The 26,384-nt window shown below is 42.5% G+C and overlaps 2 protein-coding genes across 4 annotated transcripts in view; one reads left to right on the top strand and one right to left on the bottom strand.

The window, feature by feature from the left end:
* NARF (nuclear prelamin A recognition factor) overlaps window positions 1-4,828 on the bottom strand; it is a 29,061-nt gene extending 24,233 nt beyond the window's left edge. Inside the window, exons 1-3 of one of the 2 annotated variants that reach the window (XM_066617514.1) lie at window positions 4,615-4,828; window positions 2,365-2,522; window positions 1,000-1,080 (exon numbers count right to left, since the gene is read on the bottom strand). In XM_066617514.1, coding sequence (XP_066473611.1) covers window positions 1,000-1,080; window positions 2,365-2,391 — 108 coding nt within the window. In that variant the 5' untranslated portion in view covers window positions 2,392-2,522; window positions 4,615-4,828. Of the gene's footprint in view, window positions 1-999; window positions 1,081-2,364; window positions 2,523-3,555; window positions 3,573-4,614 lie in introns of those variants that run through there. The other variant, XM_066617515.1, reaches the window with a different exon arrangement.
* A 6,105-nt stretch (window positions 4,829-10,933) lies between these two features.
* On the top strand, window positions 10,934-26,288 carry CYBC1 (cytochrome b-245 chaperone 1). Of its 2 annotated transcripts, none has more exons than XM_066615846.1 (7): window positions 10,934-11,013; window positions 14,940-15,078; window positions 15,713-15,754; window positions 16,348-16,421; window positions 18,844-18,940; window positions 20,978-21,122; window positions 23,288-26,288. In XM_066615846.1, the coding sequence occupies exons 1-7, from the start codon at window positions 10,969-10,971 to the stop codon at window positions 23,415-23,417; spliced, it is 672 nt and encodes a 223-aa protein (XP_066471943.1). In that variant the 5' UTR covers window positions 10,934-10,968; the 3' UTR covers window positions 23,418-26,288. The 2 variants fall into 2 exon arrangements, with proteins under 2 accessions (XP_066471943.1, XP_066471944.1); XM_066615847.1 differs by lacking the exon at window positions 23,288-26,288 and adding an exon at window positions 21,258-21,405.
* The last annotated feature ends 96 nt before the right edge of the window (window positions 26,289-26,384 follow it).

The following is a 26,384-nucleotide window of genomic DNA, read 5'->3' as shown; positions in this document are numbered from 1 at the left end:
GAGAATTTCAGAACACATTATTGATTCTACAACATCACCTCCCCATCAGTAAAGAAAAACACACACTCTGAGATGGTGTGAAGAAAGAAAAAAACTTTCTTTTTCAATGTAATGCTCAAAACCAAGTAGCATTAGTAAAATTAAGAGAAATCAAAATAGAGAACTTTAATTGGCTCTTTAAATGCTATAAACTAGATATATATTTGAGCCTTTTTTTTTTTGTATTGGATACAGCCCTAGGAAATTTGAACAGTTATGAAGCTTCAGAGTTCAATTCTATCCAGGATTGGACTGGCTCATGGAGAGTTTTATGGCAGAGTTCCAGTGACATAAAATCGTTTCCAGTGGTGCACACAGTGTGCCGCCAGCAGCCATTTTGTACACAACTGGTGGCAGTGTAGGAGGCTCACAGCCAAACCTGGAAAGGTAAGTCCGACAGCAGCAGAAGTTGAACAGGGCAGGGAAGGAGTGGAGGTGGAATAGGGGGCTTGCCAGGTGTGGCAAAGAGAGAGGTGGACCAGGGGCACATTTGGGGGCACTCGTGTGTGCCCCTATCCTAGCTCCTTCTGTCTCTCTTTCCACTGCCATTACATGCCTTGGACTTCAGGATGCAAAATTGCAGGTGTGGATCCAAGGAGTCCCATAGCAGCAGTGGAGGCTGCAATAATTCACTTACCCTGGGGAGACCTTTCCAGCTGCCCCTCCACTGAAGATGCAGCAAATGCTCCATTGGCGTGGCTGCATCAGCAGCGGGATTTAAGTAGGATAGGGCAGTCCACTGTGTAAAGCGCATGAATGAATGCACACACATACACACTTTTTCCAAACCAGAGTACAGAAGAATGGAAAAATACAATCCAATAAAATCTAACAAAAGTTAGACACGACTAAAGGACAATCCTAGGTCTGTTTTCCCCATTGCTTTCAATGGGAGTCTGCAACTAACTTCTGACAGATCAAAGTCAACATGATTTCGATAAACAAAAAAAGCAGTCTTACCTCTTCATTTTCGTCATTTGAGTTGAGAATATCAACCTGTGTGTTTTGCTTGTCATCGTTTTTTAGTTTTTTACTACATTCCTGAAACATATCATAGACTTTAATCATTAAACAGACAAATAAAATTACTGACCAAAACAGCCTGGGGTGGGACAGATGGACTATTTTGGTGCATGCCTTCATTCTGTCTGCACTATTTCCTTCAACATATTTGTTACAGCCCAAATGACCATCAGAATTTGAAATAGAAGGAGCAGGACATACTCTCATTTTTATTTTATTTAAAAGAGAGGTTATAAAAATAGATTGTAATGGCTGGTTTTCGTTGAGTATTATCAATCAGCACAGAAACCAATTTCCTTTCCAAATGTTGGGGGGGGGGAATGTTATGTTATGCATCTTTGTCACCCACTGTAAGCAAAATTCTGTATGACTACTCCTGGTAATAAGATATTGAAGTCATTTATGTTCTAGTTTTCCAAAAAGCAATATTTATCCTCCTGAGATGATTTGACAAGTTGGGTAGGATGAGCTAAGCCTGGGACTTAGATCCATCATCCGCTATTGCATGCACACTGCATCCAGGTTCAAATGTCTGGATTTGTGACCTTGGGCCAGTCACTAACCTAACCGACCTCACATGGTTGTTGCAAGGACACAAGGAGGAACCATGATCATGAGCCCTGAACTCCTTGGAGGAAGGGCAGTATAAAAATGTGAAAAATAAATAATAGTCTTGATGCTGCACCACACACACACACGAACAGGAATTGCTTGTGAGAAAATAAGATTTTTCAGAGTCCACAGGGCAAATGTAGACCCAGCATTCAATGCCAGTGTGTACAGCTAGTAATCTGAAATCCCCTGATTAACACTGAAAGCTAGACAGAAACTCAGAGAGTGATTTGGAAAGTACCTGTAAAAATGGCTACTCACACTGTAAGTAAAAAATAAAACTTCCCACCCCCTCCCATACTCCTGCATATAGAACAGAAAGACTAAATTGCTCTAGAAGGCCATCTATTACAGAGGTTCCCAGTCTATTTGAGTGCTGAGACCAGGAATTTGATAGCAGTTCATAGCACAGCCCAGTAATGGTCTCCTCAGGCATACATCAAAACCGGTTACTGTTAAAGGTCCCATTTGTTGGGATCCTATCTATTAACGCTTACTTGGAAATATGTCTCACAGAGTTCTATGGGGTTTAGTCTCAAGTAACGGTGCATAGAGTTGCTCTTGTGCAGTTCAATCCTATGCATGTTTACTCAGAAGTAAGACCCAAATTCCATGGCACCTACCTCTTCCTAGTAGCTACGCATAAGATTGCAATCTTAGAATTGCATAAATCATAAGAAAACAACTCACCTTTTTGGTACAATTTTCACACTTCATTTGTGGATCTTGTTATTTTCTTTGGTGTGTTTAATCTTGTGAAGCTGGTCTTGTGCTAGGGGCTGCCAGTTCTCCTTTCTTGTATTCTACAGATCTAGCAGAATAACTTGTTGCTCCTGGTTTTCACTTCCCTGAAACAAGGCACAAAAAGAGATATGAGAGTACAGTAGTTCTTTATTGCCTTTTAGCCTTCTTATAACTATACTTTGCTTTGAATGAGGCTTTCTGGGACCAATGAAAAGCTTGGAAGCGAGACAGTTTGACTGCTCAGCTGCTAGTGCTAAATGGGTGGGGAAAATGCATCATGCACTGGGAAGTGGGTTGGATTTAATCCTTGAATATTTCAGAACTGCTTCAACAGCAACAAATGCCTGGTGTCAACCCAACTGTCATGGAAATAGTCATATCCCAAGCTGTTTGCTTTCCTATCAATGATTAACTCCATTGATTTTTATTCTGAACCCAGAAACACAACCCCTTGCTTCTCTTGTCATGGAAACCAAGGCAAATGTGTCATCTTGTAGTTACTGTCCATCTCTAGAGCTCAGAGAGCAGAGATGACTTGCAGACCCCACTGTATGGCTCAGACATGAGAAGACAGGTAAGCCAAGAAAAGACAAAGCCTTTCTGAAAGGGGGGGGTAAACAAGTCACCTTGCATATGCACAGCTGTGCCATGCTCAAGACAAGGACAAATACAGTGCACCACCCCTCGCATGAACACCACAACTACCTGGCAAATACGTAAGCTGTAAAATCCTAATCAGTAAACACATACAGTATTGTGTGTAAATTAAACATCAAGGTCTTTTGTTCAACAGCTGAGATGTTGTCACCTGTTCCTCTCAAGTGCTCCACAGCATAAATGCAGTTGCATGAAGCTGCCTTAATCCTGAGTCAGACCATTGGTCTATTAAGCTCAGTTTTGCTTAGCAATTCCCCCAGGTTTTATCCCCTCCCCCCCCAAGTTGGAGACTGCTCCTGGCATGCCTCTTTTGGCATGCCTCCTTCCCAGAAAGTAATCTAATTCTGCTTTCCTTGCTGAGCAATATGCTGCCAATAGATGGACAGGATGACCAGGTACTGTATCCCTAGTTCATACTGCAGTTCTGTGGGACGTGATGGATGTCCTTAATTTCAGAATGCAGCTTCCCAAAGCACATACCGCAGCTCAGCAGTGTCTGTAATTTTGAAATGAGATCCCATGGTAAAGAGCCATATCTGATCCACGCATTGTACGGCAACATGTGTAAGCAACTAGCTACCCACACACATTCGGGTGCCTCAGCACATGTTGTCCTTTTATGGCATTTAGGGGTAGAAAAAAAATTCACTCAAGGACCATTGTCATCTCTTCCTGTGTTACAATTAAGACTGGATATAGAACTGTCTCTGGCCAAGGCTCTTTCAACACTCAGTAGCAAACCATCTCTAGCCAAGGTTTAAAAGTGCTTGGACCAACCGAGACGTAGTTACCTTTAGGAGTCCAAACCCTAAGGCACATGTGCCATGTGCACAACAAGCTGTGAGCCCATTTATAAATTTCAAAAAATGGAAGAGCCCAATTCACTGTGGTTTCCTTAAAAAAAGATGCGCTATTTCTGTTACCATGACACATGAACCAGGGAAATCAATGGGATTTCCTGAGATGTAAGGGGTATGACACAACAGTCTGCAGTGCAGAGCTCCTGTGTCTCTTGAAACCCAGTTGTAAACACATTTACTTAGAATTTTAAGTACAAATCCGATTACAGCTTGGTTAGCTAAGGGGGGGGGAAGCACAAGATGTGCCCCCCATCAAGTCAGAAATAGGCATCCAGCATCCTGTGAGGTCTCCTTCTCTCTGCTTAAGCATTTAATAGCTGCCTTTTAAAATAACAACAACCAAGCCTGGCACACTTTATCTCAGAGATTATATTAAATGATACTGTCTGTGTGCGGCAGTTTGAGGGAGTCCTCAATTTCTGATCCTCTTGGAACAGAATCAGGCAGAGAAATTCACAGCACCCTTAACGCTTATTTTTTGTGTGCAAGATCTGCATAAAACTAACAATTATATGAAATCACAACCGCAAGTCATCACTCCTTCCCTGCAGCTGCGGAAGGTAAAAGAAGGGGAGAGCCACCTGGAAAGAAGCAGAGAGACAAGCACCAGCAAGCTGCTGCAGAAGGACCATTCATGCAAAGGAATGCCAGTGAAGAAGAGGGGGAAAGAGCACAGTACCTTGTTGCATGATGCACTTAAGTCACAAATGGCATCCCTGGGAAAAATTCAACACCAGCATAGCTTAAAAACAAAAGAAAAACAAGTCCTGTGCATGCAATTTCAGGACCACAACACAAATCTAGGACCCCAGTTGGAGAGCTGGAATGGCCCTTAGGAAGGCTGTCAAGAACTCTTCTTTTTTCCTCCTATTTTTGGGGTAGCCCTGCTTGTCCTCCCTCCTCCTCCTCCTCCTCCTCTGCAGTTTGCGAGCGTTCATTGTAGACCTGAGAGCTGTCACGTAGTCTAGAGGATGCGGGCTGGAGCGAGAGGGACAGCGCCCCCCCGCGGCGGAGAAGTGGAAGTTAACACAGTACTGCACTCTCATTCACTACATAGGCTTTGGAAAGATGGAGTGTGGGTGGGAAATTTATAGAAAATAAATGAAAAGTGCTTATTCACCTGCTGCATGAGATGAGAGGGGAAAGTAAATGGGATAGGGTGAGTGGTAGAGATATTTTATATGGATTTAATATAGGTAGATGTGGATGATATTAGTGGAGATAAGAGTCAGAGAATAACTGGAGATATGGATAAGAAATACGTATAAGTGATCAGAATTTGTGGCTTCACTATTGCTGTAATGTAAGGATGTATCTTTATATCTTTGATGTGTTTTTTGTTTTAAATAAATAAAAATATTTAAAAAAATAAAGATGAATTGTGTAAAGCAGCAACGCTAGGAGAAGGGTGTCCCAGATAATTCATATTCCCCCAAAGGCCTTCTGCCTTTTGTCCTTCTTATGGAGCACAGCTCTTTCCTGCTAGTTGGATTGTTGGGTTAGGGCAGCTCTTTTGAACCTTTTCCATCTCATGACACTTGGACAAGGTGCCAAATTTGTCAAGGAACACCATTGGTTTTTGGACAGTTGACAAGACACACTGCACTGTCAGTGAGGGGCTCACAACCCCCAATAGCCCTACTAATAAATGACCCTCCCCCAAACCCCTGTGGCACACCTGCAAAACATTCACAGCATACCAATGTGCTGCACCACACTGGTTTGAAAATGGCTGGTCTAGGAGTATAATTTTCATTTTTAGTGCAAGAGGTCCTGGGTTCAATTCTCCCACAAGCTCAAGGGGGGAAGGCATGAAAGACAGAGGTACATCTTTGGGGAAGAGACAGTAGCTTAGAGGTGGAGCACATGTATTGCATGCAGAAATTTCTTCCTTCAATCCCCAGCATCTCCAGGAGTGCTAGGAAAGATCCCTGCCTGGATAGCTATTGTCAAATCATGAGATGGAACAAAGGTGAGACTCAAAATGAGGCAGCTTCCTGTATTGTTCAAAACCAAGCCTCTAATCCCCCGTTTCCCACCGATGGTACAGACAACATGGCAGGGAACACTATACTTGGCCTAGCTGCCACAGGGACTGAGAGACACTGCTCAGCCTGGCTTAACAGGTGGTGATTGGGGGCAGCAGTGCAGCAGCAGCAAGGTGAGGCTTCAAAGAGGGTGCAGAGTGGAGGAGAGTTTAGGAGGCAGCATCAACCAGAAAAGACCCCCCCCCCCAGAAAGAACTATGGAGCAAGTCACTCACTACAATACCTAGCACTCATCCCTTGCACTTGCAAAACACAGATGGCGAAGTTCAGCTGACCTCATCTGTCTTTTTGGAACAGGCACCTGTGCAAGATGTTTTTTTTGGGGGGGGGGGGAATGATCCCTTAGCAGAAGGGCTGATCCACAACATTCATATGCTTTACGATTCTTGTCTTTTGTTCAGCTTGCTTTTGCCAGGGCAGAACTGTGTGAAGCAAGAAGCCTTGCTTTGACTTTTTGTTTCCATTTGAGCCCAGTCAAGATGGGAGCTTAAGATTTCGATTCTCATTCTATGTAGCCCCTTTGTAAAGTTTACTTTTACTGTGTGTGTTGGCATCCTTCAGTCTCGGAAGACTATAGTATCGTGCTCTGAATGGTGGCTCTGGAACAAAGTGTCCTCTCCAGTGTGCGAAGCCTGGGTAAAGTAGGTATGGAGGATAGGCTGTTACCCATGCAGCAAATCCCCCCTCTCCACATCGCTGAAATAGTCCAATGGAAAGGCAGAGGCCAATACGGTTGGTTCCAGCGGCCTCGCAGGAGTTGCCAGAACGTGACTGTGTTCAGCCATGAACTGCCTCAGGGACTCCGGCTCCGGATTTTGCCTCGAGGTTGACTCCTGAAACCTTTTCCATAACTGGATGTAGCCACAAGGCAGTGGAGGTTTGGGATCAGAGTTTTCCTTCTCTCAGATGAGCTGCCTTCCCAGGCTGATGAGTCCCATCTACCCGGTGGCTGTTTAGTCGCCTCTTACAAGTACAGCCAAACTGAGGGCCTATTCTTATCCCCAGCCCCCAGGGGAATACTTTTACTGACTTTGTTGTTATTCCAATTATTTAAATATTAATTTAAAAGGTTTTGTAGGGGCTAAGAGACTGAGCTGTGGATCAGAAGGTTTCTGATTCTGAATAACATTAGGCTTCTCTGAGCATCATACTGTGAGGTTGAAAAAATTTGAAAAGTTTAATCTGACCATCTAGTATGCATTTCTCTCCTCAGTAGGAGTGTTTTGTGAAATTGAAGTGCTGGTATATTGCACTTTATTTTCCTCCAAGGAGTTCAGGATGGTGTCCATAGTTCCTTCTCTCCTTGTGTCCTCACAACAACCCTGTGAGGTAGATGAGGCTGAGAGATAGTGATTGGCCCAAGGTCACCCAGGAAGCTTCATGACTGAGTGGGGATTTAAACTCATATCTTCTAGGTCAGTGGTTGTCAACCTTTTTCATCTCATGGCACACTGGCAAGGCACTAAAATTGTCAAGACACACCATCAAGTTTTTGACAATTGACAAGGTACACCATACTGCTCGTGGGGGCTCACATCCCCCAATGGCCCTACTAATAAATGACCCTCTCCCAAATTCCCAAGGCACACATGGGGACCATTCGCGGCACACCAGTGTGCCATGGCACAGTGCTTGAAAATGGCTGTTCTAGGTTGTGAAGGATTTGTAATTGTGAGGCATTAGTCAGGCTCTCTTAATGTGTCAAGAATCCTTTTGTTATGCCCCAATCAACTATGTGTGTAAAGAAGAGCATCTATGAAGCTATATGTTTGCTTTTAAATTAAACTTCCCACCATGGCTGGTTTAATTAAAAAAAAATGTTTATGACTTTAGTTACATGTAATGTTGAGAAAGAGTTCTCTTTCCTCCAGAAAGGTTGGTCTGGAGCTTTTCCAGAAAGCTTTTCCTCATTCTTGCTTTCCCATGCAGGATGTCTCATGTTTTGCTTGCTTAAATCATTTGGGCGTGTATTGTTAAATGTGACCTTTGTTTTCCAGGGATCTCTAGCAAGTGTATACTTTGGACTTGTATATTTGTACTTGTCTTATCATGGCAGGTTAGAATATAGTCTGGATGATCCATTGTATGAACAGAGCCATAAGGACTGTTTGGGTTGTGATGTGCCCGATGTTGAACCAGGCAATATTCACATACTACCCAGCCTTCCAATTCTGTGATCTTATGCCAATTGAACAGATAGGCCTTTGCTTTAATAGCCATGTGTACTAGAAAGGAAGGCTTTTGTTTCCCAAGAGAGCACAACCTCTCATAGCAATTGGGAATGCTCATGTGGAAAAGGTGCCCCCTGAGACAACCTGGACCCAGCCCATGTAGAGCTGGTGTAGCATAGTGGCTCAGTTTATGAGCAGTCCTCCCAGTAGGTCCTGGCTGGTTCAAATCTTGCTTCACACACAGACACCATTAGGAACAAGCTGCCATTCTTTCAGCCTCAGCTCACCAGCAATAATAGCATTAGCCTTGCACATGTGTTTAAAGCACTTCCCACATATTATCTCAACAATCCTTACAAACATCTGGTAATACTCATTTGTGGTAAGAATCAGCTGCACGTGAACAGGCAAGATTGCCAAAGCAAATAAGTCAGAAACATTTCTACTGCTAACACATGCCTATGTTACGGCTCAATCCCATGCATGTCTACCCAGAAAGTAGACATGCAAGTCCCACTGTATGGCAGCTGAGGCAACCACAACATCCTTTCCCACCTCCTATACCTAAAAGCCCGACATGGGGTGGCTTGGATTTGTGCCAGAGATATTGCTGGCATGGATCCAAGAGGGCCCCATAGATGCTGCTGGGGCTTTACCCGGGGTAAGGAGAAAAGTGTTCCCTTCCCCATAGACCTCCAGCAGCCTCTATTCCCACGCTGGATGCAGTGCAGGTTGCACCAGCTCCACTAGATCCTAGCATGGGACTATCCTAAGGATAGTCAATCTAAGGATAGCTCAGTCCTAAGGAGCCGCCTGTTATGGATGGCACAATACGGAGACCTTGGAAGGGGCAGGCAAGGGATGGGTATCAACTCTCTTCCAGCTCACAAAAGCTTCCCTGCCTGATTGCAGATCGACACTGACACCTTCAGTACTTCACAACACCTTCACCTGGTGGGCCACTGTGAGATACAGGAAGCTGGACTAGATGGGCCTTTGGCCTGATCCAGCGGGGCTCTTCTTATGTTCTTATGCTTCGTCTTTAGACTGCTACTGACTATACAAGACTTTGGTTTTTCCATATCACCTCCCCCCCTTTTCTGAATATGTGTCTGCTTAACAACCAGCCTGAAGAAGCATCCTGGGGAACTTCAAGGCTTGCTCACTAATTTGTAACACTTTAGTTGGTCCTAATAAAGCGTTTACCCCTATTCATTTTTGAAAATACCATATCACTTTTCCCCTAATGGAGCAACACAGCTACCTACAAGATAAAGTTATAACCTACCTATTCATTCATGTCTTGGGTTATGTGACCAGGTAAACATGACAACATCTCTGTCTCTGTTCTAAACAGAATGCTCCTGCGTGGTTTATAGCCCTCCTTCCAACACAACACACATCCATGTATCAGTACTGAGCTTGCGTTTGTCTGGCTAAGAACACTGAGCTAGCACAGGGCTCTAAGGAACAAAGGGACATTGGGCTGGAATGGGTGGCTCATTTGGAACGCTGCAGATTGGAATGTAAGATTTTCTGCAGCATTCTATGGAACTGATGCGGAGGTGAGAGGTCTATTCTTGTGTCTGTTTCCAAGCAATGGGTGGAGTTCTCAAAACAGATGCTGGGAAATAGTCACTTTAAACACCATTGCAGATAATGGAGGGGGCTCCTACAAGCCAACTTTGCTGCCAGGAATCGCCCAGCAACAATACCAGTTTCAGCACAATCCTGTGCTTGCCTACTTAGAAGTACGTCCCATTGAGTTCAGTGGGACTTACTCCCAGGTAAGAGCGCATAGGATTGCAGCCTGACACCCCAATCCTATGCATGTCTACTCAGAAGCAAGTTCCATTGAGTTCAGTGGGACTCACTCCCAGGAAAGCGTGGATAGGATTGCAGCCTTAGCCACTAGGTAGACCTGACCCAATGATGAAGTCCCTCCATCACACCCCTTATTTATTTATATATTAATTTAGGGTGCAATCCTAACCAGCTTTCCAGCACTGGCATAGCTGTGCCAGTGGGGTGTGTGCTGCATCCTGCAGTTGAGTGACAGTCACAGAGGCCTCCTCAAGGTAAGGGAACAAACATTCCCTTACCTCCAAGCTGCATTGCCCTTACCTTGGTGCTGGAAAGTTGGTTAGGATGGTGCCCTTATTAATTAATGAAAGGATTTTTATACCGCTTTTCTAAAACCCAAAGCAGTGTGCAACAAAACAGATACATCAACATTAAAAACATCAAAATACAATATTAAGATTAAAAAATATATAAACCATGAAAAACAATTTAAAACCAACCACTATAAAAGAGCAGATGGCAGATAAAATGTATAGTGGCATAAAAATTAAGGGCACAATCCTCTGCATGTCTACTCAGAAGTAAGTCCCACTGCATTCAATGGGACCTACTCCCAGGAAAGTGTGCCTAGGATTGCAGCCTGCGTTCCCCTGAAGGAGATGTATGGCTGATTGAGGCTTGCCACTTGCAATTTATACAAGATCCACTTTGTTGTAGGGTTTCTATTAAAAAACCAGACTACCTGCAGGCTGCACATTCCCTGGCTCCCCCCCCCCTTCAGACCCCAAAGTTTTATTCCAACAGCTAAGGGCAGATCACTGCAGACCTCATTTCCTACACAGCTTTGGCCTGCCTGCCACAAGGAGGAGTCTAATGAGAACCCGAAGTGAGAGGTGATGTGAGACGCGGCTGTGTTTTGCTGGTGCATCTCTTTGGTCCTTGGAGGGATGCTCTGCTTTCTTCCCCCTCTCTATGGTTGACCGCGGAGGTGGACTCTCTGGCCTCGGCTCTATGGTTTTGGAATCTTCGCATTGGGCGCGCGAAGGAGCTGGGGAGGTGAGCCTGCTGTTGGGGATGGCAGAAGGAGAAAGGCGGAGGGAGCCTCTGCAGTGGGAGTGCCTGGGGGAGGGAGAGGACCCAAGGCTGGGCCCAGAGGGTGAAGCAGGGAAGTGGGCTTGGGCAGGGCTGGGCAGGGGGGTGCTGCCTGTTCCAAGTAGCTGCTGGGTGGTTTCCACTCAGTAGCAGATGGAGGGAGATGCTGCCTCTACTTCCCTTTTCTCACTTGCAGCTCTCAGCCTCTTTTGCACAATGAAACTGAGCTTTGCTACACGCACTAGAAACTCTCCATGGAGCACAAATGAAGTAACACAAGGCTGTGAGTGAAGAGGTGTGCGCTGCCCTCAGTGTGCTGGTGTTGTCCAAGCCAAAACGCTGCCTGCCTGACAGCACGGTCCTAGGCATGTCTACTCAGAATTAAGCCCGTTGTGTTCTATGGGGCTTACTCCCAGGAAAGTGGGAGCAAGTGAGTAAGCTACTCCCTTTGCAAGTAAGTTACTCACTATGCACACTTACTCCCAAGAAAGTGTGTTACTCTCTATGTAAGTAAGTTATTCACTATGCACACTTACTCCCAGGAAAGTGGGAGTGAGTAAGTAACTCTCTATGTAAGTAAGTTGCTCACTGTACACACTTACTCCCAGGAAAGTGTGTTACTCTCTATGTAAGTAAGTTACTCACTATCCACACTTACTCCCAGGAAAGTGTGTTACTCTCTATGTAAGTAAGTTACTCACTATGCACACTTACTCCCAGGAAAGTGGGAGTAAGTGTGCATTGCATTGCAGCCTGAGAGCCCAATCCAATTTTGGATTCCTTTTTCCAGTGTCAGTGCATGTGCGCCAATGGGGCATGCACTGCATTCTGTGATGTGGAGGCAGTCACAGAGGCTTCCTTAAGGTATGGGAACATTTGTTCCCTTACCTTGGGGTTGTATTGCTGCTGCCCCAGTGCTGGAAAATTGGATAGGATTGGGCCCTGAGTCTTTTTTGTGCATTCAAAGCTGCAGTGGCTGGTAAGAAGCTGGACAGGGAAAACCATTGTAATGGAAGATTACAATGTAATGATTACATTGTAATGGAAGATTACAAAGATTACATTGTAATGGAATGACCTGGAGACAGGGTTGAGCGACCTGGAGACAGGGTTGAGCAGTGAAGTGGCTAAGTTTGCAGACGACACCAAACTTTTCCGAGTGGTAAAGACCAGAAGTGATTGTGAGGAGCTCCAGAAGGATCTCTCCAGACTGGCAGAATGGGCAGCAAAATGGCAGATGCGCTTCAATGTCAGTAAGTGTAAAGTCATGCACATTGGGGCAAAAAATCAAAACTTTAGATATAGGCTGATGGGTTCTGAGCTGTCTGTGACAGATCAGGAGAGAGATCTTGGGGTGGTGGTGGACAGGTCGATGAAAGTGTCGACCCAATGTGCGGCGGCAGTGAAGAAGGCCAATTCTATGCTTGGGATCATTAGGAAGGGTATTGAGAACAAAACGGCTAATATTATAATGCCGTTGTACAAATCGATGGTAAGGCCACACCTGGAGTATTGTGTCCAGTTCTGGTCGCCGCATCTCAAAAAAGACATAGTGGAAATGGAAAAGGTGCAAAAGAGAGCGACTAAGCTGATTACGGGGCTGGGGCACCTTCCTTATGAGGAAAGGCTACGGCGTTTGGGCCTCTTCAGCCTAGAAAAGAGACGCCTGAGGGGGGACATGATTGAGACATACAAAATTATGCAGGGAATGGACAGAGTGGATAGGGAGATGCTCTTTTACACTCTCACATAATACCAGAACCAGGGGACATCCACTAAAATTGAGTGTTGGGCGGGTTAGGACAGACAAAAGAAAATATTTCTTTACTCAGCATGTGGTCGGTCTGTGGAACTCCTTGCCACAGGATGTGGTGCTGGCGTCTAGCCTAGACGCCTTTAAAAGGGGATTGGACGAGTTTCTGGAGGAAAAATCCATTATGGGGTACAAGCCATGATGTGTATGCGCAACCTCCTGATTTTAGAAATGGGTTAAGTCAGAATGCCAGATGTAGGGGAGGGCACCAGGATGAGGTCTCTTGTTATCTGGTGTGCTCCCTGGGGCATTTGGTGGGCCGCTGTGAGATACAGGAAGCTGGACTAGATGGGCCTATGGCCTGATCCAGTGGGGCTGTTCTTATGTTAAGATCAGATCATCAGGTGGATGATGTGGTGTTGACAGCGATTCCATGTTTTGACAGCTGTTTGACAGCTTCTGGGAAGGGCAGGGCTGGCTCCACAGCTGTAATCAGTCAAGGCCAATGGAGACTCTGATGGACACCTGAGCTTCATTTGACTTGAGGGACTTTGAATGAGCTAAGGTGGTAGCTCACAGGTGAGCTGCATTTGGACTTAACAAGGGGCTGCAGGATAAAAGGCAGCTTCCGAAGGAGCAAAGCTACCAGACCAAAGGCTACCCAGACCTAGAGGGAACCTGACCAAGAGGCTACCTGATCCCAGACCTACAGGACAGAAACACAGGAGAAGGGGACTGCCAGGACCCTGCTGGAGGACACAGAAGAGAGGACTGCCAGGACCCTGCTGGAGGAGACACTCTGCTGTAGAGGACACAGAGGAGGGACTCTGCTGCAGAAGAAGACTGAACTGGGAAGACTGGACTGTGCTTTGGAGGTTGGATTGGACTTGGACTGGAGGCTTCAGACCTTTACCCACTGAGTTAAATGGAGTTTTGGGGAGGGAAAGCCTCTGGCCGAGAGGACTTGCAGGGAATAAGTGTAAGTGTTTGTAGCAATAAATTTGGTTAATTGCTCAACTGATAAGGAGTTCTGTTCATTTCTTTGCACACCACAGCTGTTGTTCTTGGAAAAGGAAGGTGTTAATTAGCCAAAAAGTGGGCATTAGGAGGGAGTTGGAATATTTGGACAGGACAAATTGGCATAGTCGGCAGGATTGGGAAAATCAGACAAGACAAATTGGCATAGTCGGCAGGGTAGGGAAAATTGGGCTAGGACAACCATGTAGGCATTTCAGCCTCTGCCCAATTGCAGTTTGCTTCTGTTTCTCGCAATGTTTTTGCGCATCCTGTAGTTTGTCTTCTGTTCATGTGACTCACTAGAATGTTTTGGAAGTAGATGTAGAGTGTGGATAAAGATATCAGACTTGTCTTGGCCCCCTCCATTTGTGGTATTTGATAATAGTGTTTGATGCACTATCATCACTGCAGACCTGACAAACTATGGAAAGATGTCCATTAGTAAATTGAAGTAATAGCACTGGACTTCCCAAGTCCATTAGGAAGAGTAACCATTCACTTGTTTTACTCTTACTTGGGCTTGGATAATTGAGACACTTATCTAAAAGTGGAATGTAGATTCCATTGCTAAGTTAAGATTTACTGTTGGAAAAGTTGGTTGAATGTAGTCTTGCTTATGCAAATGTTTGCTGTTTCTGCTTTGAAGTGCATGCATTTGATTATCCCAGTGTGTGTATGCATTTGTACTCTTCTTAGGATTGCTGCATTTAGTATTTGATGAACACCTTTGGGGTTTGACCCATGCATGAGGCCAAAGTAGTTGCCTCAGGCAGCAGATTGATGGGGGATATACACCTCTATCTGTCCACTTGCCTCCTTTGCATAGTCTCCTCCTTCTGTCTGATTGGAAAAGGAAGGATGGAAATTCTAGACCATGACTCCTCTCTCCTCCATACTTTCTCTTTAGTGTAGTGTAGTTCTTCCTTTCACTTTCCAGGGAGTGGGAGGATCAGAGGCTGGCACATCACCAGGTTAAGGGGGAGAGCATTTGGCACACCACCTCAGGCACTGGGATCTTAAGCTGGCCCTGTTCAGGATATGAAAGGATTTCTAAAAAACAGGAAAAAAATGGATAGATGTGGCTAACCAAAGTTGGTTTTTGTTCCATGTCATTCTGTAGGTGGCCTTCGTGCGTACTCTCGAGCGCTTTGGATTTTTTAATTTTTCTCTAAAGATGTATATGCTGGTTGAAAACCACTCAAAATCTGTTCTTCATTTAAAGAGGTCACCTGGTATCAGATCTTGGTCTCTCCTTGTAGGTAAGACACTGGTCCTTTATAAGAAGCTCAGTTTATTTAGAAGTGGCTCTATAAGTGTGTTTCCGGCTGTCGCTCATTAAGGATTAAAATTTTATAATGTGGAAGTTATCCCTGCTTAACAGGGAAAGCCTGAGAGCCAGTTCAAATGGTACTTTCTTTTTAGAATGTGACTGAAGAAGAAAGAGCTAAAGATTTAGATGGCCTCCATCATGATGATTGGATACAAGTCTGATACATGAAACTGGCAAAACTCTTTGAAGGTGTTCAGAGCTATTGGATACTATAAAGCCTTGCATTGTAGTCATCTTCTCTGGTTCCTCACAAGCATAAAGAAAAGTAACATCAGAATTTGCTTGACTCTGGCTCCTTTCTTAGATTTGCAATAAGTTGTTGTTCTTCAGTACCCAATGTGGTTTTTTGTTGTTGAATTCAAGGGAACAGTTGGCACAATTTGATTATTTCATTTCATAGGAAGTGAGCTATTATCCTTTAAAACCAGTATGTTAATTAAGCAGTGAAAATGTCAGTTAAAGCTTTACACAAAGGTAACCTTGTGGTTCATGAGAGTTGAAGGATGATTAAATAGCATTCACTACATACTGAATTCATACCTCTCCTTTATCTCTCTTTCTAGGGATTTCTTCTGTAGGCCTGGCTGCTGCATACTATAGTGAAGGTATTGTTCAACCACTTCACTAGAGGGTTTTGGTCAGTTCTCACTAGAATTTTTTCCCCTCTAAAGTCCTTTCCCTCCAAAGTCTGTCAGGTCTTTAGACATTTACTTTATTTTGATTCATATAATGCCTCATCCTAAGGTAGCTAGCAACAGTTTTGAATTATGTTTATGGGTCCATAATCTTTTAAAGGATTCACAATAAAAACAGATCACACAGACTCAAGAAAAGAGAAGGAAAAAAGAGGAAAGGGGTAGAGGGAAGAATTTGGTGCTTAAAACAAAAATCCCTTATGCATGTAGAATTATTAGTTCTTCTGAAAATCTGGTGGATGGCAGAAGGGGTCAACTCTCAGTTAGTATTAAATGGGGTGTGTGTCAATATGCTACAAAACCTCAACTAACTCTCATCATGGAAAATATGACAAGCACCAATGTATTTGTGTAGAGATGAGGCTATCAGGCAGTGTCATAAATAGGTGATTTCTTTAGTTCATAAAAGGAGTTCACTTCTTGCATATGAAATCAATACTAGTTCCAAGAATGTGTGTGGTTTAGAAGTCTGTTCCTAACTTCAGATGTTTTCTATTGTTTAGATAACTTGGGATGGAAACTCTTCTATATTGCTGGCTGTCTCTTCGTAGCTGTGCAAAATCTGGAAGAATGGGAGGTGAGCAGTAAGCTTTTGAACAGGAAGTGTGGTTGCCTTAGACAAGTGGTCGTTAATATTGCCCAAGCTAAACTGCTAATGGTGTCTGTCAGCCTGGATAAACTTAGTAGCAGCCAAAAATGCTGTATAAAGTATAGCCGTAAAGGTGACTCTTAAATTGATATAGCGCTGAATCACTGGAATGAGTGAATCTTACTTGGAAGGCTTCAGAAACTTTCTGAAATATTTAGCCTATTTTTTAATGTAAAAGCTGATCATTTGTTTCAAAGCCTACTCCTTTCAGCTACTGGATATGACTTCTTCCTACACTTTTACTGGAAGTGGATGTTCCCAAGGCTTGTGTGGTATATTTAGTCACATCAGCACCATCTACTGACTAAAACCTTCTAATTTCCTGCACTGCATAGTTTTAGTCTTATGGGGGTTAAACTACATGTTTATCTTAAACATTAACAGATGAGCTTTAAGGTGACATATTTTGACATTTCTTTGTGCTGTTATCTTGCTGACTCCTTGCCTTGCAGAGCACAACTGTTTGTAGGAGGAGGGTTGAGGAGAGGCTGTCAATAATAATAGTATTTATATACCGCTTTTTAACTAAAAGTTCACAAAGCGGTTTATAGAGAAAAATCAAATAACTAATGGCTCCCTGTCCCAAAAGGGCTCACAATCTAAAAAGATGCAAAAAGAACACCAGCAGACAGCCACTAGAAAAGACATTGCTGGGGTGAGGTGGGCCAGTTACTCTCCCCCTGCTAAAAAGAGGAGCGCCCACTTGAAAAAGTGCCTCTTGCCCAATTAGCAGGGGTAATCTGTCATCTGGTGATAGGGCTCATGTTTCATATGAAGATGGTTCATTCCTCAGTTTTTCTAGTTAAAGGCTCTCTGGCAGCAACTGGGAAAGCCTCTGCTTTAGGACTTGGACATCTGTCACGACTCATAATAGCAAGTATTGGGCTAGATACACCAGTAGCCTGGTTCTGTATTAGGTAGCTCCATATGTACACAATCAAGATTTTTATTTTCACAGTTGGGAAGCATGTCCAAATATATTATAAATATATGGAAAATAAAATAAAAACACTTTCCTCCAAGAAGCTTAGAATGTTGTACGTTGTTCCTTTCCTCCTTTTGTCCTCACAACAACCCTGTAGTGTTGAATAGGGTGAGAGACAATGACTGGCCTAAGGTCACCCAGGAAGCTTCATAGCTGATCAAGAATGTGAACCCTTATCTTCCAATCTAAACCCAATATCAGAACCATTATATTATCCTGGCTTTCAAATGGCAAGCCTGTGATTGGTTATTTACCACATTGATATACTATGTTACCCTTAATGTATAGTTAACAATTTTGCTGTTGCCTTCTTGCTCTCTTTGCAGTTTTCCTTTCTGAGCAACAATGCTCTGGAGTGGTTTCGGGTTATCTGTGAACCAACCTATGTTCTTCTCTGTATGACTATCCATGTCTGCTTGAAGAGCACTTTGTGCTTTTCAAAGGACTGATGTGTTTTTGACATGTTTGTTTAGTCACATGGTAGTTTGCTGTTTTTATTATATATAAAGGTAACCTGGTTGACAAAGTATTGAATCTGAGTCACTGGGATTTTTTTTCTTGTAAGTATCTTAGAAATGCTGAAATGTCCCAAGAAATGTTGGGTCACTTAAACCTCAAGGCACTCAATTTTCCATGACAAACGGGCCTAATAGATAGGTCTTGGTAACCGTCAGTGTTCTTGGAATAGGACTGAGTTCTTGAGGTAAATGAAACTTCCATGGACAGCAGTTCTATCTGGGGAAAAAGGGGTTCACAAGGAAAAATAGGAATATAGTTTATATCTGAAGCAGTGAGATGAAATTTTACTCTTTTTAAGAAGAGAACTTCTGGCTGTGTGTCATACAGGTGCCTTACCCAGGTGACTCACAGCCCAATCCTATGAGTGTCTACTCAGAAGTAAGTCCCATTAGAGTCAATGGGGCTTACTCCCGGAAAGTGTGGATAGGATTGGGCTATCAGTGTTTGAGTCTGGAGCCAGAAAAAGCCAATATTTTATCTACTAAATTGTCATGTGAGAGTACAAAAATATCTTGCATTCCTCAGGAAAATTGTTTTTATTTTAAACATTGCTGCCCCACTTGTTGTCTCCTAAGGAATTCAAGGTGGCTAATGTGAGATTTGATAGGTTTCACTTTTGAGAAGAGCTTGAGAACACTTTTTAGTATAATCTAGTTTATGGGACAGCTGTGCTTATCTGTCTTCATATACCTATGATGCATTTACTTAACTGCTACAGTAACTGAACATAATTGGTAGAGTAGGAGGCGAAGGTACTTATTCTTTTTAAAAAGTAGTTATTTTTCCCTCTACCCCACAGTTGATGCCTTAATAATGTGATTTTCTAAAATTGTTTTTTAAATACAGGAGGTTATATTTGAAAAAGAATCTGGAAGAGTTTTCTTAAAGACATTCAATCTTTACAAAAAACTGCTGACCTTGTCAAGGGCTGGCCAAGAACAAGGTGAGCCCATAAATGCACCTGCAAGCACAATGTGATGAGAAAGTACTCATTTATTCTCCTTTAGTCCAGGGGTCTCCAAACCTTTCAGCCAGAGGGCCATATCAAATGTCTGGCATGGTGTCGAGGGTTGGGAAAAATAAATTTTAAATATAAAATTTAAATAAATACATTAGAGATGGAACTTGGATGAATGGGCTCAAATTTCCAGGATTTCATCAAGCACCAACACTCATGTCATAAATAAAGCGCACACTTAAATGGACTCCCATTCCCTCACCACACAAGCAGCATACTTAAATATACAGGAGTAAATACCCCAGGATTAGTACGTCACAGGAAACACTCAGTGTGTGTGCTAAGGCCTGGAGAGGCCTCTCCAATCCTCAGAAAGCCTTCTAAGACCTTCAGAGGGCACAGAAAGTTACTTCCGGTTTTTTGTTAAAATCAGGAAGGGATGTTTTTAGGCCTTTAAAAGGCATTCTGAGAGCCAGGGAGGCTGTGCACAGCCAACCAGCCCTAAGAACATCCTCCGGACACAATAATAATAATAATAATAATACAGGTATTTATATACCGCCTTTCTTGGTCGTCAGATTTCTCCTCAGACTTTAATTCAAGGCAGTTTACATAGGCAGGCTATACTAAATCCCAATAGGGATTTTTACGATTGAAGAAGGTTCTGTCTTTCAAGAACCACAACATTTCAGATGGATCTTTTATGATCTGGTATCACATTCTGGTCTCCATTTTCCTCCCACACAGGCTGACAGCAGCCAAAGAGCAGGTGGAATAACTCGGCATAACTCTGCTAGGCTTGTCAGCTGCTTCAAGGTCTTGCCATTCATGGTGCTGGTAGCCTTGAACTGGCGACCTTCAGATGTTATCTTCAGGCAAACAGAGGCTCTGCCCTCTAGACCAGACCTCTTGCCCAGTTGTGTTCAGTCACATGGGCCAGAGATTCTCAGGGGACCAGAGGCTGTCTGCAAACTGGATAGAGGCTCACTGCAGGCTGCATCTGGCCCCTGGGCTGGGGTTTGGACAGCCCTGCTTATTTTTTACCCCCAAAATTAGCATCTGATTTGTGTAGAATGTGGAAGTGAAGTATCCTTTTGCTATTGCCAGCCATGGGGAAGTATGTTTACCCAGTGCACTCCATGATGTTGGAAATCCTTCTCTGCATCTCCTTTGGTTTCTGAAATTAAATGAAATGCACACCTTCAAACCTGCTTTTGCTGTCATGAGAGAGAGAACTTGGTGCCGAGTTCAGCAGCCATTATTGATTTCCACAATTGTGCAGGTTGATTCCAATATATGCCCGCCCCCCACACCTCTATTCCAATCTTCCCAATGCCTGGTTGCAACCAACAGGGGAGGGTACAGTTCTTCATTACCCCCAGGGAGAGGACAAGAGGTAACAGGGTGTCCATTTAAGGTGGTCTCTACCAGAAATGCTTTAACTGTATGATTTCCTGTATCATAATGGGTGGTTTAACTAGACTTCTGTGGTCCCATCTAATGTTCTAACCTTGAATGTACTATAAAAACCTGTACAGCAACACTTGAGCAACACAAACATTGCCATATCATATTTCTGTGTTGGAAATAGTCTGGATAATAAAACCCAGTTACAAAGCCCAAACAACTGTAGTTTGTGCCTCTTACAGCTGGTATAGTCATTGTGGGAGGCTCTAGAATTTTGGTTTTTCCTAAGGATGATCATTACTGGACACGACTCTACCCTCTCAGTGCTGTAAAATCTCAGATGCAGACTACAAATGTGAAGTGGGGCAAAATGAAACCTGAAAGGGAGGATTCTGTACCTTGGTGAAGACTCTGGAAAATCAAGATTGCCTCAGTTCAATTTCCTCTACGTTAGTCTTTACATTTGTGGTAGGCAGATAGCTGCAGCATCTGAGGAAAAAGTCTGAAGTGTTTACCAAATCTAGGGGAGGAAAACACAAATGTTTCAAAAATGCAACATTCCCTGCTTGGAATTATTACACGAATAGCTCACTGTTTTACTGTTTTGCCAAGTAGTGGTGCTTCCATTGGATGAAATTCGGGCAGTGAATGTGGAAGAGGAGAAAGTACGTTACTTTGGGAAGGGATACCTAGTTGTCTTGCGATTTGTCACTGGCTTTTCGCACCCTCTCACCCAGAGCGCAGTGATGGGCAGTAGAAGGTAAAGTATGAACTTAGTCTTCTATTGGGTTGCATGAGAAAACTGTTTTATTCCTAGGTTGCTTTTAAGACTATAACTACCAGGTGATAAACAACTCTTTTATGTGCCATTTATATGTGCCATTTATATTTTCAGGTTGTTCAGGTGTTTGTGGGTTGGCCTGTAATGAGAAACTGCTTCTGTACTTGTGAATCACATTAGAAATGTCTCATCAAGCAACTAACTTGAATACTGTATTTCAGTTATTGATATTCATGGTTGTGGTAGATTCCAGATTCAACTGGTGAACCTGTTGCATGCTTTCTATTCTAGAATTGTTGAACTCCAATATGGAAAACATTGAAATTACCATGTTGGAAGTACCTGAAAGGGTTCTTAAAGTCTTAGTTTTGAAAATAATGTTCTGATTTTTTTAATGTCTGTCTCCCTGCAGCTTAATTTACTATTGCATTTAAAAATATGTGTATACAATTCTAAGGATAAGAAACCCTTGAGACAGGAGTTAGCATCCTAAGGGCTCTGGGCTACACAACTTCCATTTCTGTTAATAGGTGTTTTCAGAATGCAAGGTACCATCAGATACAAATCTGTAAAATAAATAAATATATCTTTATTAATTCTCTCTTCACCATACTGATATAAATGGGGGGGGGGGAAATGGATCCCAATAAAGCAAGGTTTTTGAAAAGCAATTAATGACTGCACAATGGTTGAGAAGTTCAAAGTTACAATGTTTGTGTATAAAGAACTGGGAGTTGCTATATAGAGATTTTTAGCCCTTAACCTATTCTATTGTTTCCATCCTTTTTTGTTTGTTTTAAAAATTGTGATGTTCTTAATAAAATGAATCTTCAAAAGTGCATATTGCTTCCTAGGCTGTTATGGAACATAGCCTGTTCCAGCTTAGGCTCCGTTGGTTCTGCACTAGCATAGACATAAACAGACTTAAAGATGCAAAGGAATGTTCATCGTGATGTTTCATCTTGTCCGAGAGCAACCACTTGTGAATATTTCAGAGAAAATATATAGTCGCACAAGGATTACGTGGAATTTTGTTCTTTGAGGTTCTTGTAATCCATTGCATCATGTGTCCTTATGCTCTCAGAGCCTCAATCTTGTACAAACGTTTCAAATGAAACTACCTTTATGGGAGAGTCTAAAACTATGCTCACTTTGTCAGGTTAGTGTTAATCCCCTAGCACAGTGTTTCTCAAACTATGGGTCTGGACCCAGTAGGTGGGTCATGAACCAATTTCAGTTGGGTCCCCATTCATTTCAAAAATATATTTTTGACTTGATGCTGCTATGGTATGTGACTGCATTTGGGGAAATGTTACAGACTTGTACTTTTAACAAGCTACTATGTATATTCTTTTAACAATGTTAGTCAATGGGACTTACTCCTGGGTAAGTGTGGGTGGGATTGCAGTCTAGGATGGTCAAAAATTTTCCTGCTTGATGACGTCACTTCTGGTCATGACATCACTTCTGGTGAGCCCTGACAGATTCTCATTCTAAAAAGTGGGTCCCAGTGCTAAATGTGTGAGAACCACTGCACTAGCAGATACTTCATGCTAAAAGGAAGTCAAAGCTTAAATGAAAAGCCTTAACTGTAAAAGGCACATTAATTCTCACACATTTCTTGCATCCTCTTTCTTGTCACCTTTGGTATTATGTGATTCAAATATTGTTGCTAGTAAAGTCTTGTGTCTTTAGGAGAAGGGTGGACAGTAAATTTTTTTTTAAAATGAATATTGCTATTTTATTCTACTCCTGTCCTTGCTGCTTTACTACCCAGTGGATTGTTGGAAGAGCAAACACAATTATCCATATGATTCACCAAGATAATTCTTACCCAAGTGCTAAGAAGTCCCCAGGCTTTTCACTTGTACTGTGAATTAGTTGCCAGAAAATTCTTTAACGATACTTTTGGCTGAAGCTTTTTTTAAAGTGGAAAAACCTAAACCTGGAAACTCATGTTGTACGTTTCAGACAAAAATATGTGTACAATGGAAAGGATTCTTCCCCCCCCCCCTTTTTGGAATTTTGTTACCCTTGCCAACTGTTTCCTTTATTGAAGGGATTTGTATATATGTGCACACATGTTTATCACATATTTCAGTGAGCACCTGAATTACTAACTCTTGCCCACTTGTTTTCAACAGTGACGTAGAGGCTGTTGCCAAGCTCATTACAAGCTTTCTTGAACTGAACAAAGTGCCAGATCGCCAGGATCTTGACAACAGCAGTGAAACAGATGGCAGTGATATAGATGAACCCAAGGAGAAGTATTAACATGACCACAGAAAGCAAAAATTCCTTGGAATTCTGCAAAATGAAACTCTTACATTGCACTCCTGAAGTTCCCTTTGAGTTTTTGTCTTGTCTTCCATATATGTAATTGTCTATTGAGTTTTCAATCTCTGTATCGACTGTTTAGTTGGGAAAGAGAGGGACTTAGTCTATCCTTGTCCTTTCTTGCCTTACCTTCATCCTTGCTTTAATGGCTCTTGGAAATGACTTTCATGATTTTTAGAGGAACCAAAGTGAACAGTATTGTTCCCTTAATTATTATGTGGACTTATCTGTAGAAACGTTTGTACAAGCCCTGTCAGCTCACTAGTTACTAACTAGTCCTTCCTTCATCTTTGTGTTCTATAGTAACTTTTGTGACAACAGTTAAATTGAACTTCCTTTTACTGCTACTTAATGATGACAGTGTTTAATGTTACATTCTTTGACTTTTGTTTCAGTGTATCTACAGCAGTGATTCCCTTTAGGAGCCTGGGAACAACTGAGTAAAAAATTGGAATCATTATGACCACATGCAACCTCCCTTCCAGCCTAAAATGCAGTTAAATTTGGTAGTCCATGGGGGAGTGCTTGGCAAGACTTAGAACTGCTGGCTGTGGTTACAGATGATCTGTTCTCCACCCTCTCTGGTGGTCCATGGGGAAGAGTATCTTGAGCGAGCATTCCCCCATGGACTACCAGAGAGGGCAGAAAATGGATTGCTCACAATCCCAGTGGTCACAGTGCCAGCTGTGGGCAGTCCATACTCTGCACTCTCTGGTGGCTCATGGGGTAGTGCTTGCTTGGTGAGATACTGGAAATGACCAAAATCTATTTTTTTCCTGAGACTTCGTGGACCACTTCCAGGTCTCACGTACCACTGGTGATTCACATACACTGAGTTGGGAACCACTGATCTACAGGTATTCAAATGATGGATTTCTTAAAGGTATCTTTATTACAAAAAATAATAACATCATGATAATGGAAGATATTTGTTTGATGGGGAGTAGCTGAGTCCAGCTTGACTTTCCAGTTATTTTATTTTAAAAGGAATGACAGGAAATCTCAAAGTGGTTTAGCCAGTAAGTTCTGGTAATCTGAAAAGATGTTACTTCAGATCTTTAAATATATATATTAGAACAGCATTTTAAGTCTCCTAATCTTACATGCATACTTCTGATATTCTGTTTGTGGAAGACATTTTATAAATGTCTTGACAGACAACTCTCAGTAGGTATTAAGAAGAAATTTTCCTTATCTCTCCCGCCACTTAAGTGTTTTTCAAATGTCTTTTGCAAACATATTTTATAAAGTGCTATTTAATTTTTGTTAGTCTTGTTTGTTTTTGTTTCTACAGCATTTGGTACATGGTATTAAGATTTCAGGTCAGATTAATGAACCTTGTACTTTCCTTTATTTCATAATGTCCTTTTAAGTATAGCATGTATATCTGGTTTTTTAAAAAACAGAATTAAAGGTTTGGGAAAGGCTGAATGAGGCCATCCTAAAGATACTTATGTTTCAGCTAGGCTACAATAAATGTTGGTAAGAAAAGAATATAATTTTAAATACACAAAGCTTGTGGTTTTCATACAAAGCATATGTCTCTAAGCTTTCTCTAAGAACTTGTGAGAACAGGCTAAAATGCTACTCTATTGTAATTCATCATTATTATGAATAGACCAGGATATAATTGACTCATGGCAGATGTTTCAGTGTGAAATATGGAGAGTCACAGCTTCAGATTGCTTACCTGTATGTGAAATTCTGGTTGTGGCTGTGACCATCTTTCTCCAATTCTACTTAGTAAGAATGCTGCACTCATTACCATTTTATAGGAATCTGGTGCTCAGCATCTTCAGACTCAACCAGTGCTAGATACTGTGTGAAGGATTGCTCTTGTTTAGATGATTCTGCTATTGCAGAACAATGGGATCTGCCTCCTAATGGGCTGAAGTGCTGGCAGAATGTCACACCAGCACTTGGGTTTCAGCATTGGTTTTTAGGAATAGTAGGATAGACACAGCTGGTCTGTGCTGCTTCTTGAGCTCAAGATTGGGCTATGCCTATTAATCAAGTCAACTTGAACCCACTGATGTCCTTCCCCTGGAGGGCCCTGTTCACAGCTGATGTAGTATAAGCTGCCTTGGGTGCCCCACGGGTGGTAGAAATTTGGGGTAAAAATTCATTAAATAATAATGGCTAAGAGAGAGTATTAATCAGTTGAATTCATGTCACCTGTGCTGTGACCTCACTTTGGGCTTAGGCAAGCCATTCCTTCTTGGTCTCAGCCACCCCATCTGAAAAATGGGGCTAATACTCATCAAATACCTTAGGATTGTTGTAAGAATAACAAGATAACTGATGGGAAGCACTTTGACCAATAAATGCTAGTATTATTAGTTTGTTCTGTCTTGCATCCAATGGGGTGGTTACTCTTTATTATTTCTGAGGCACTTCTAACTTACTTGAAAACAAACTTTTGTTGCAGCCATCAGAATGCATACTGTTACTGAGGGGGAGGGGAGGAGGCATGCTTCACCTGTCCCTGCAGTGTGAATCAACCAGTGTGATTGCTTCCAGGGATAACTAAGAGCTGCCTTCCTTGTTCTGAATGAAAAGGTTGCTCTAGGAAACTGCCCAATCATCCCCCTCCCCCCAAAAAGTAAACTTTGATTGTCTGGGGGAACCTTCCTGCCTCCAAGCAGGGAAGAAAACCTTTTTTCAAAAGATGGGGTTTTTAAAAACAGAATTATAATTTCTGGCTTTTATATCTGTATTGTTTTCAAAAGGTTTCCTTTGCTTCCTTCATGGAAGAATAAACACTATTGGTCAGTGGCTCAGCAGTTCACAGTGAGTCATTGAGGGGTTTGTGCCAAGGACTTCATGAACTGTGTTAGTTCCCTGAATGGAAGCCACATCCCCATACTGTGTCCATGGGGGGGGGGAGAAATGGTTATTTCAATT

This window comes from Tiliqua scincoides, chromosome 2 (assembly GCF_035046505.1).
Source record: "Tiliqua scincoides isolate rTilSci1 chromosome 2, rTilSci1.hap2, whole genome shotgun sequence".
Classification (NCBI taxonomy): domain Eukaryota; kingdom Metazoa; phylum Chordata; class Lepidosauria; order Squamata; family Scincidae; genus Tiliqua; species Tiliqua scincoides.
The sequence above is the reverse complement of the archived record's forward strand: the minus strand, read 5'-3'. Positions and strand labels throughout refer to the sequence as shown.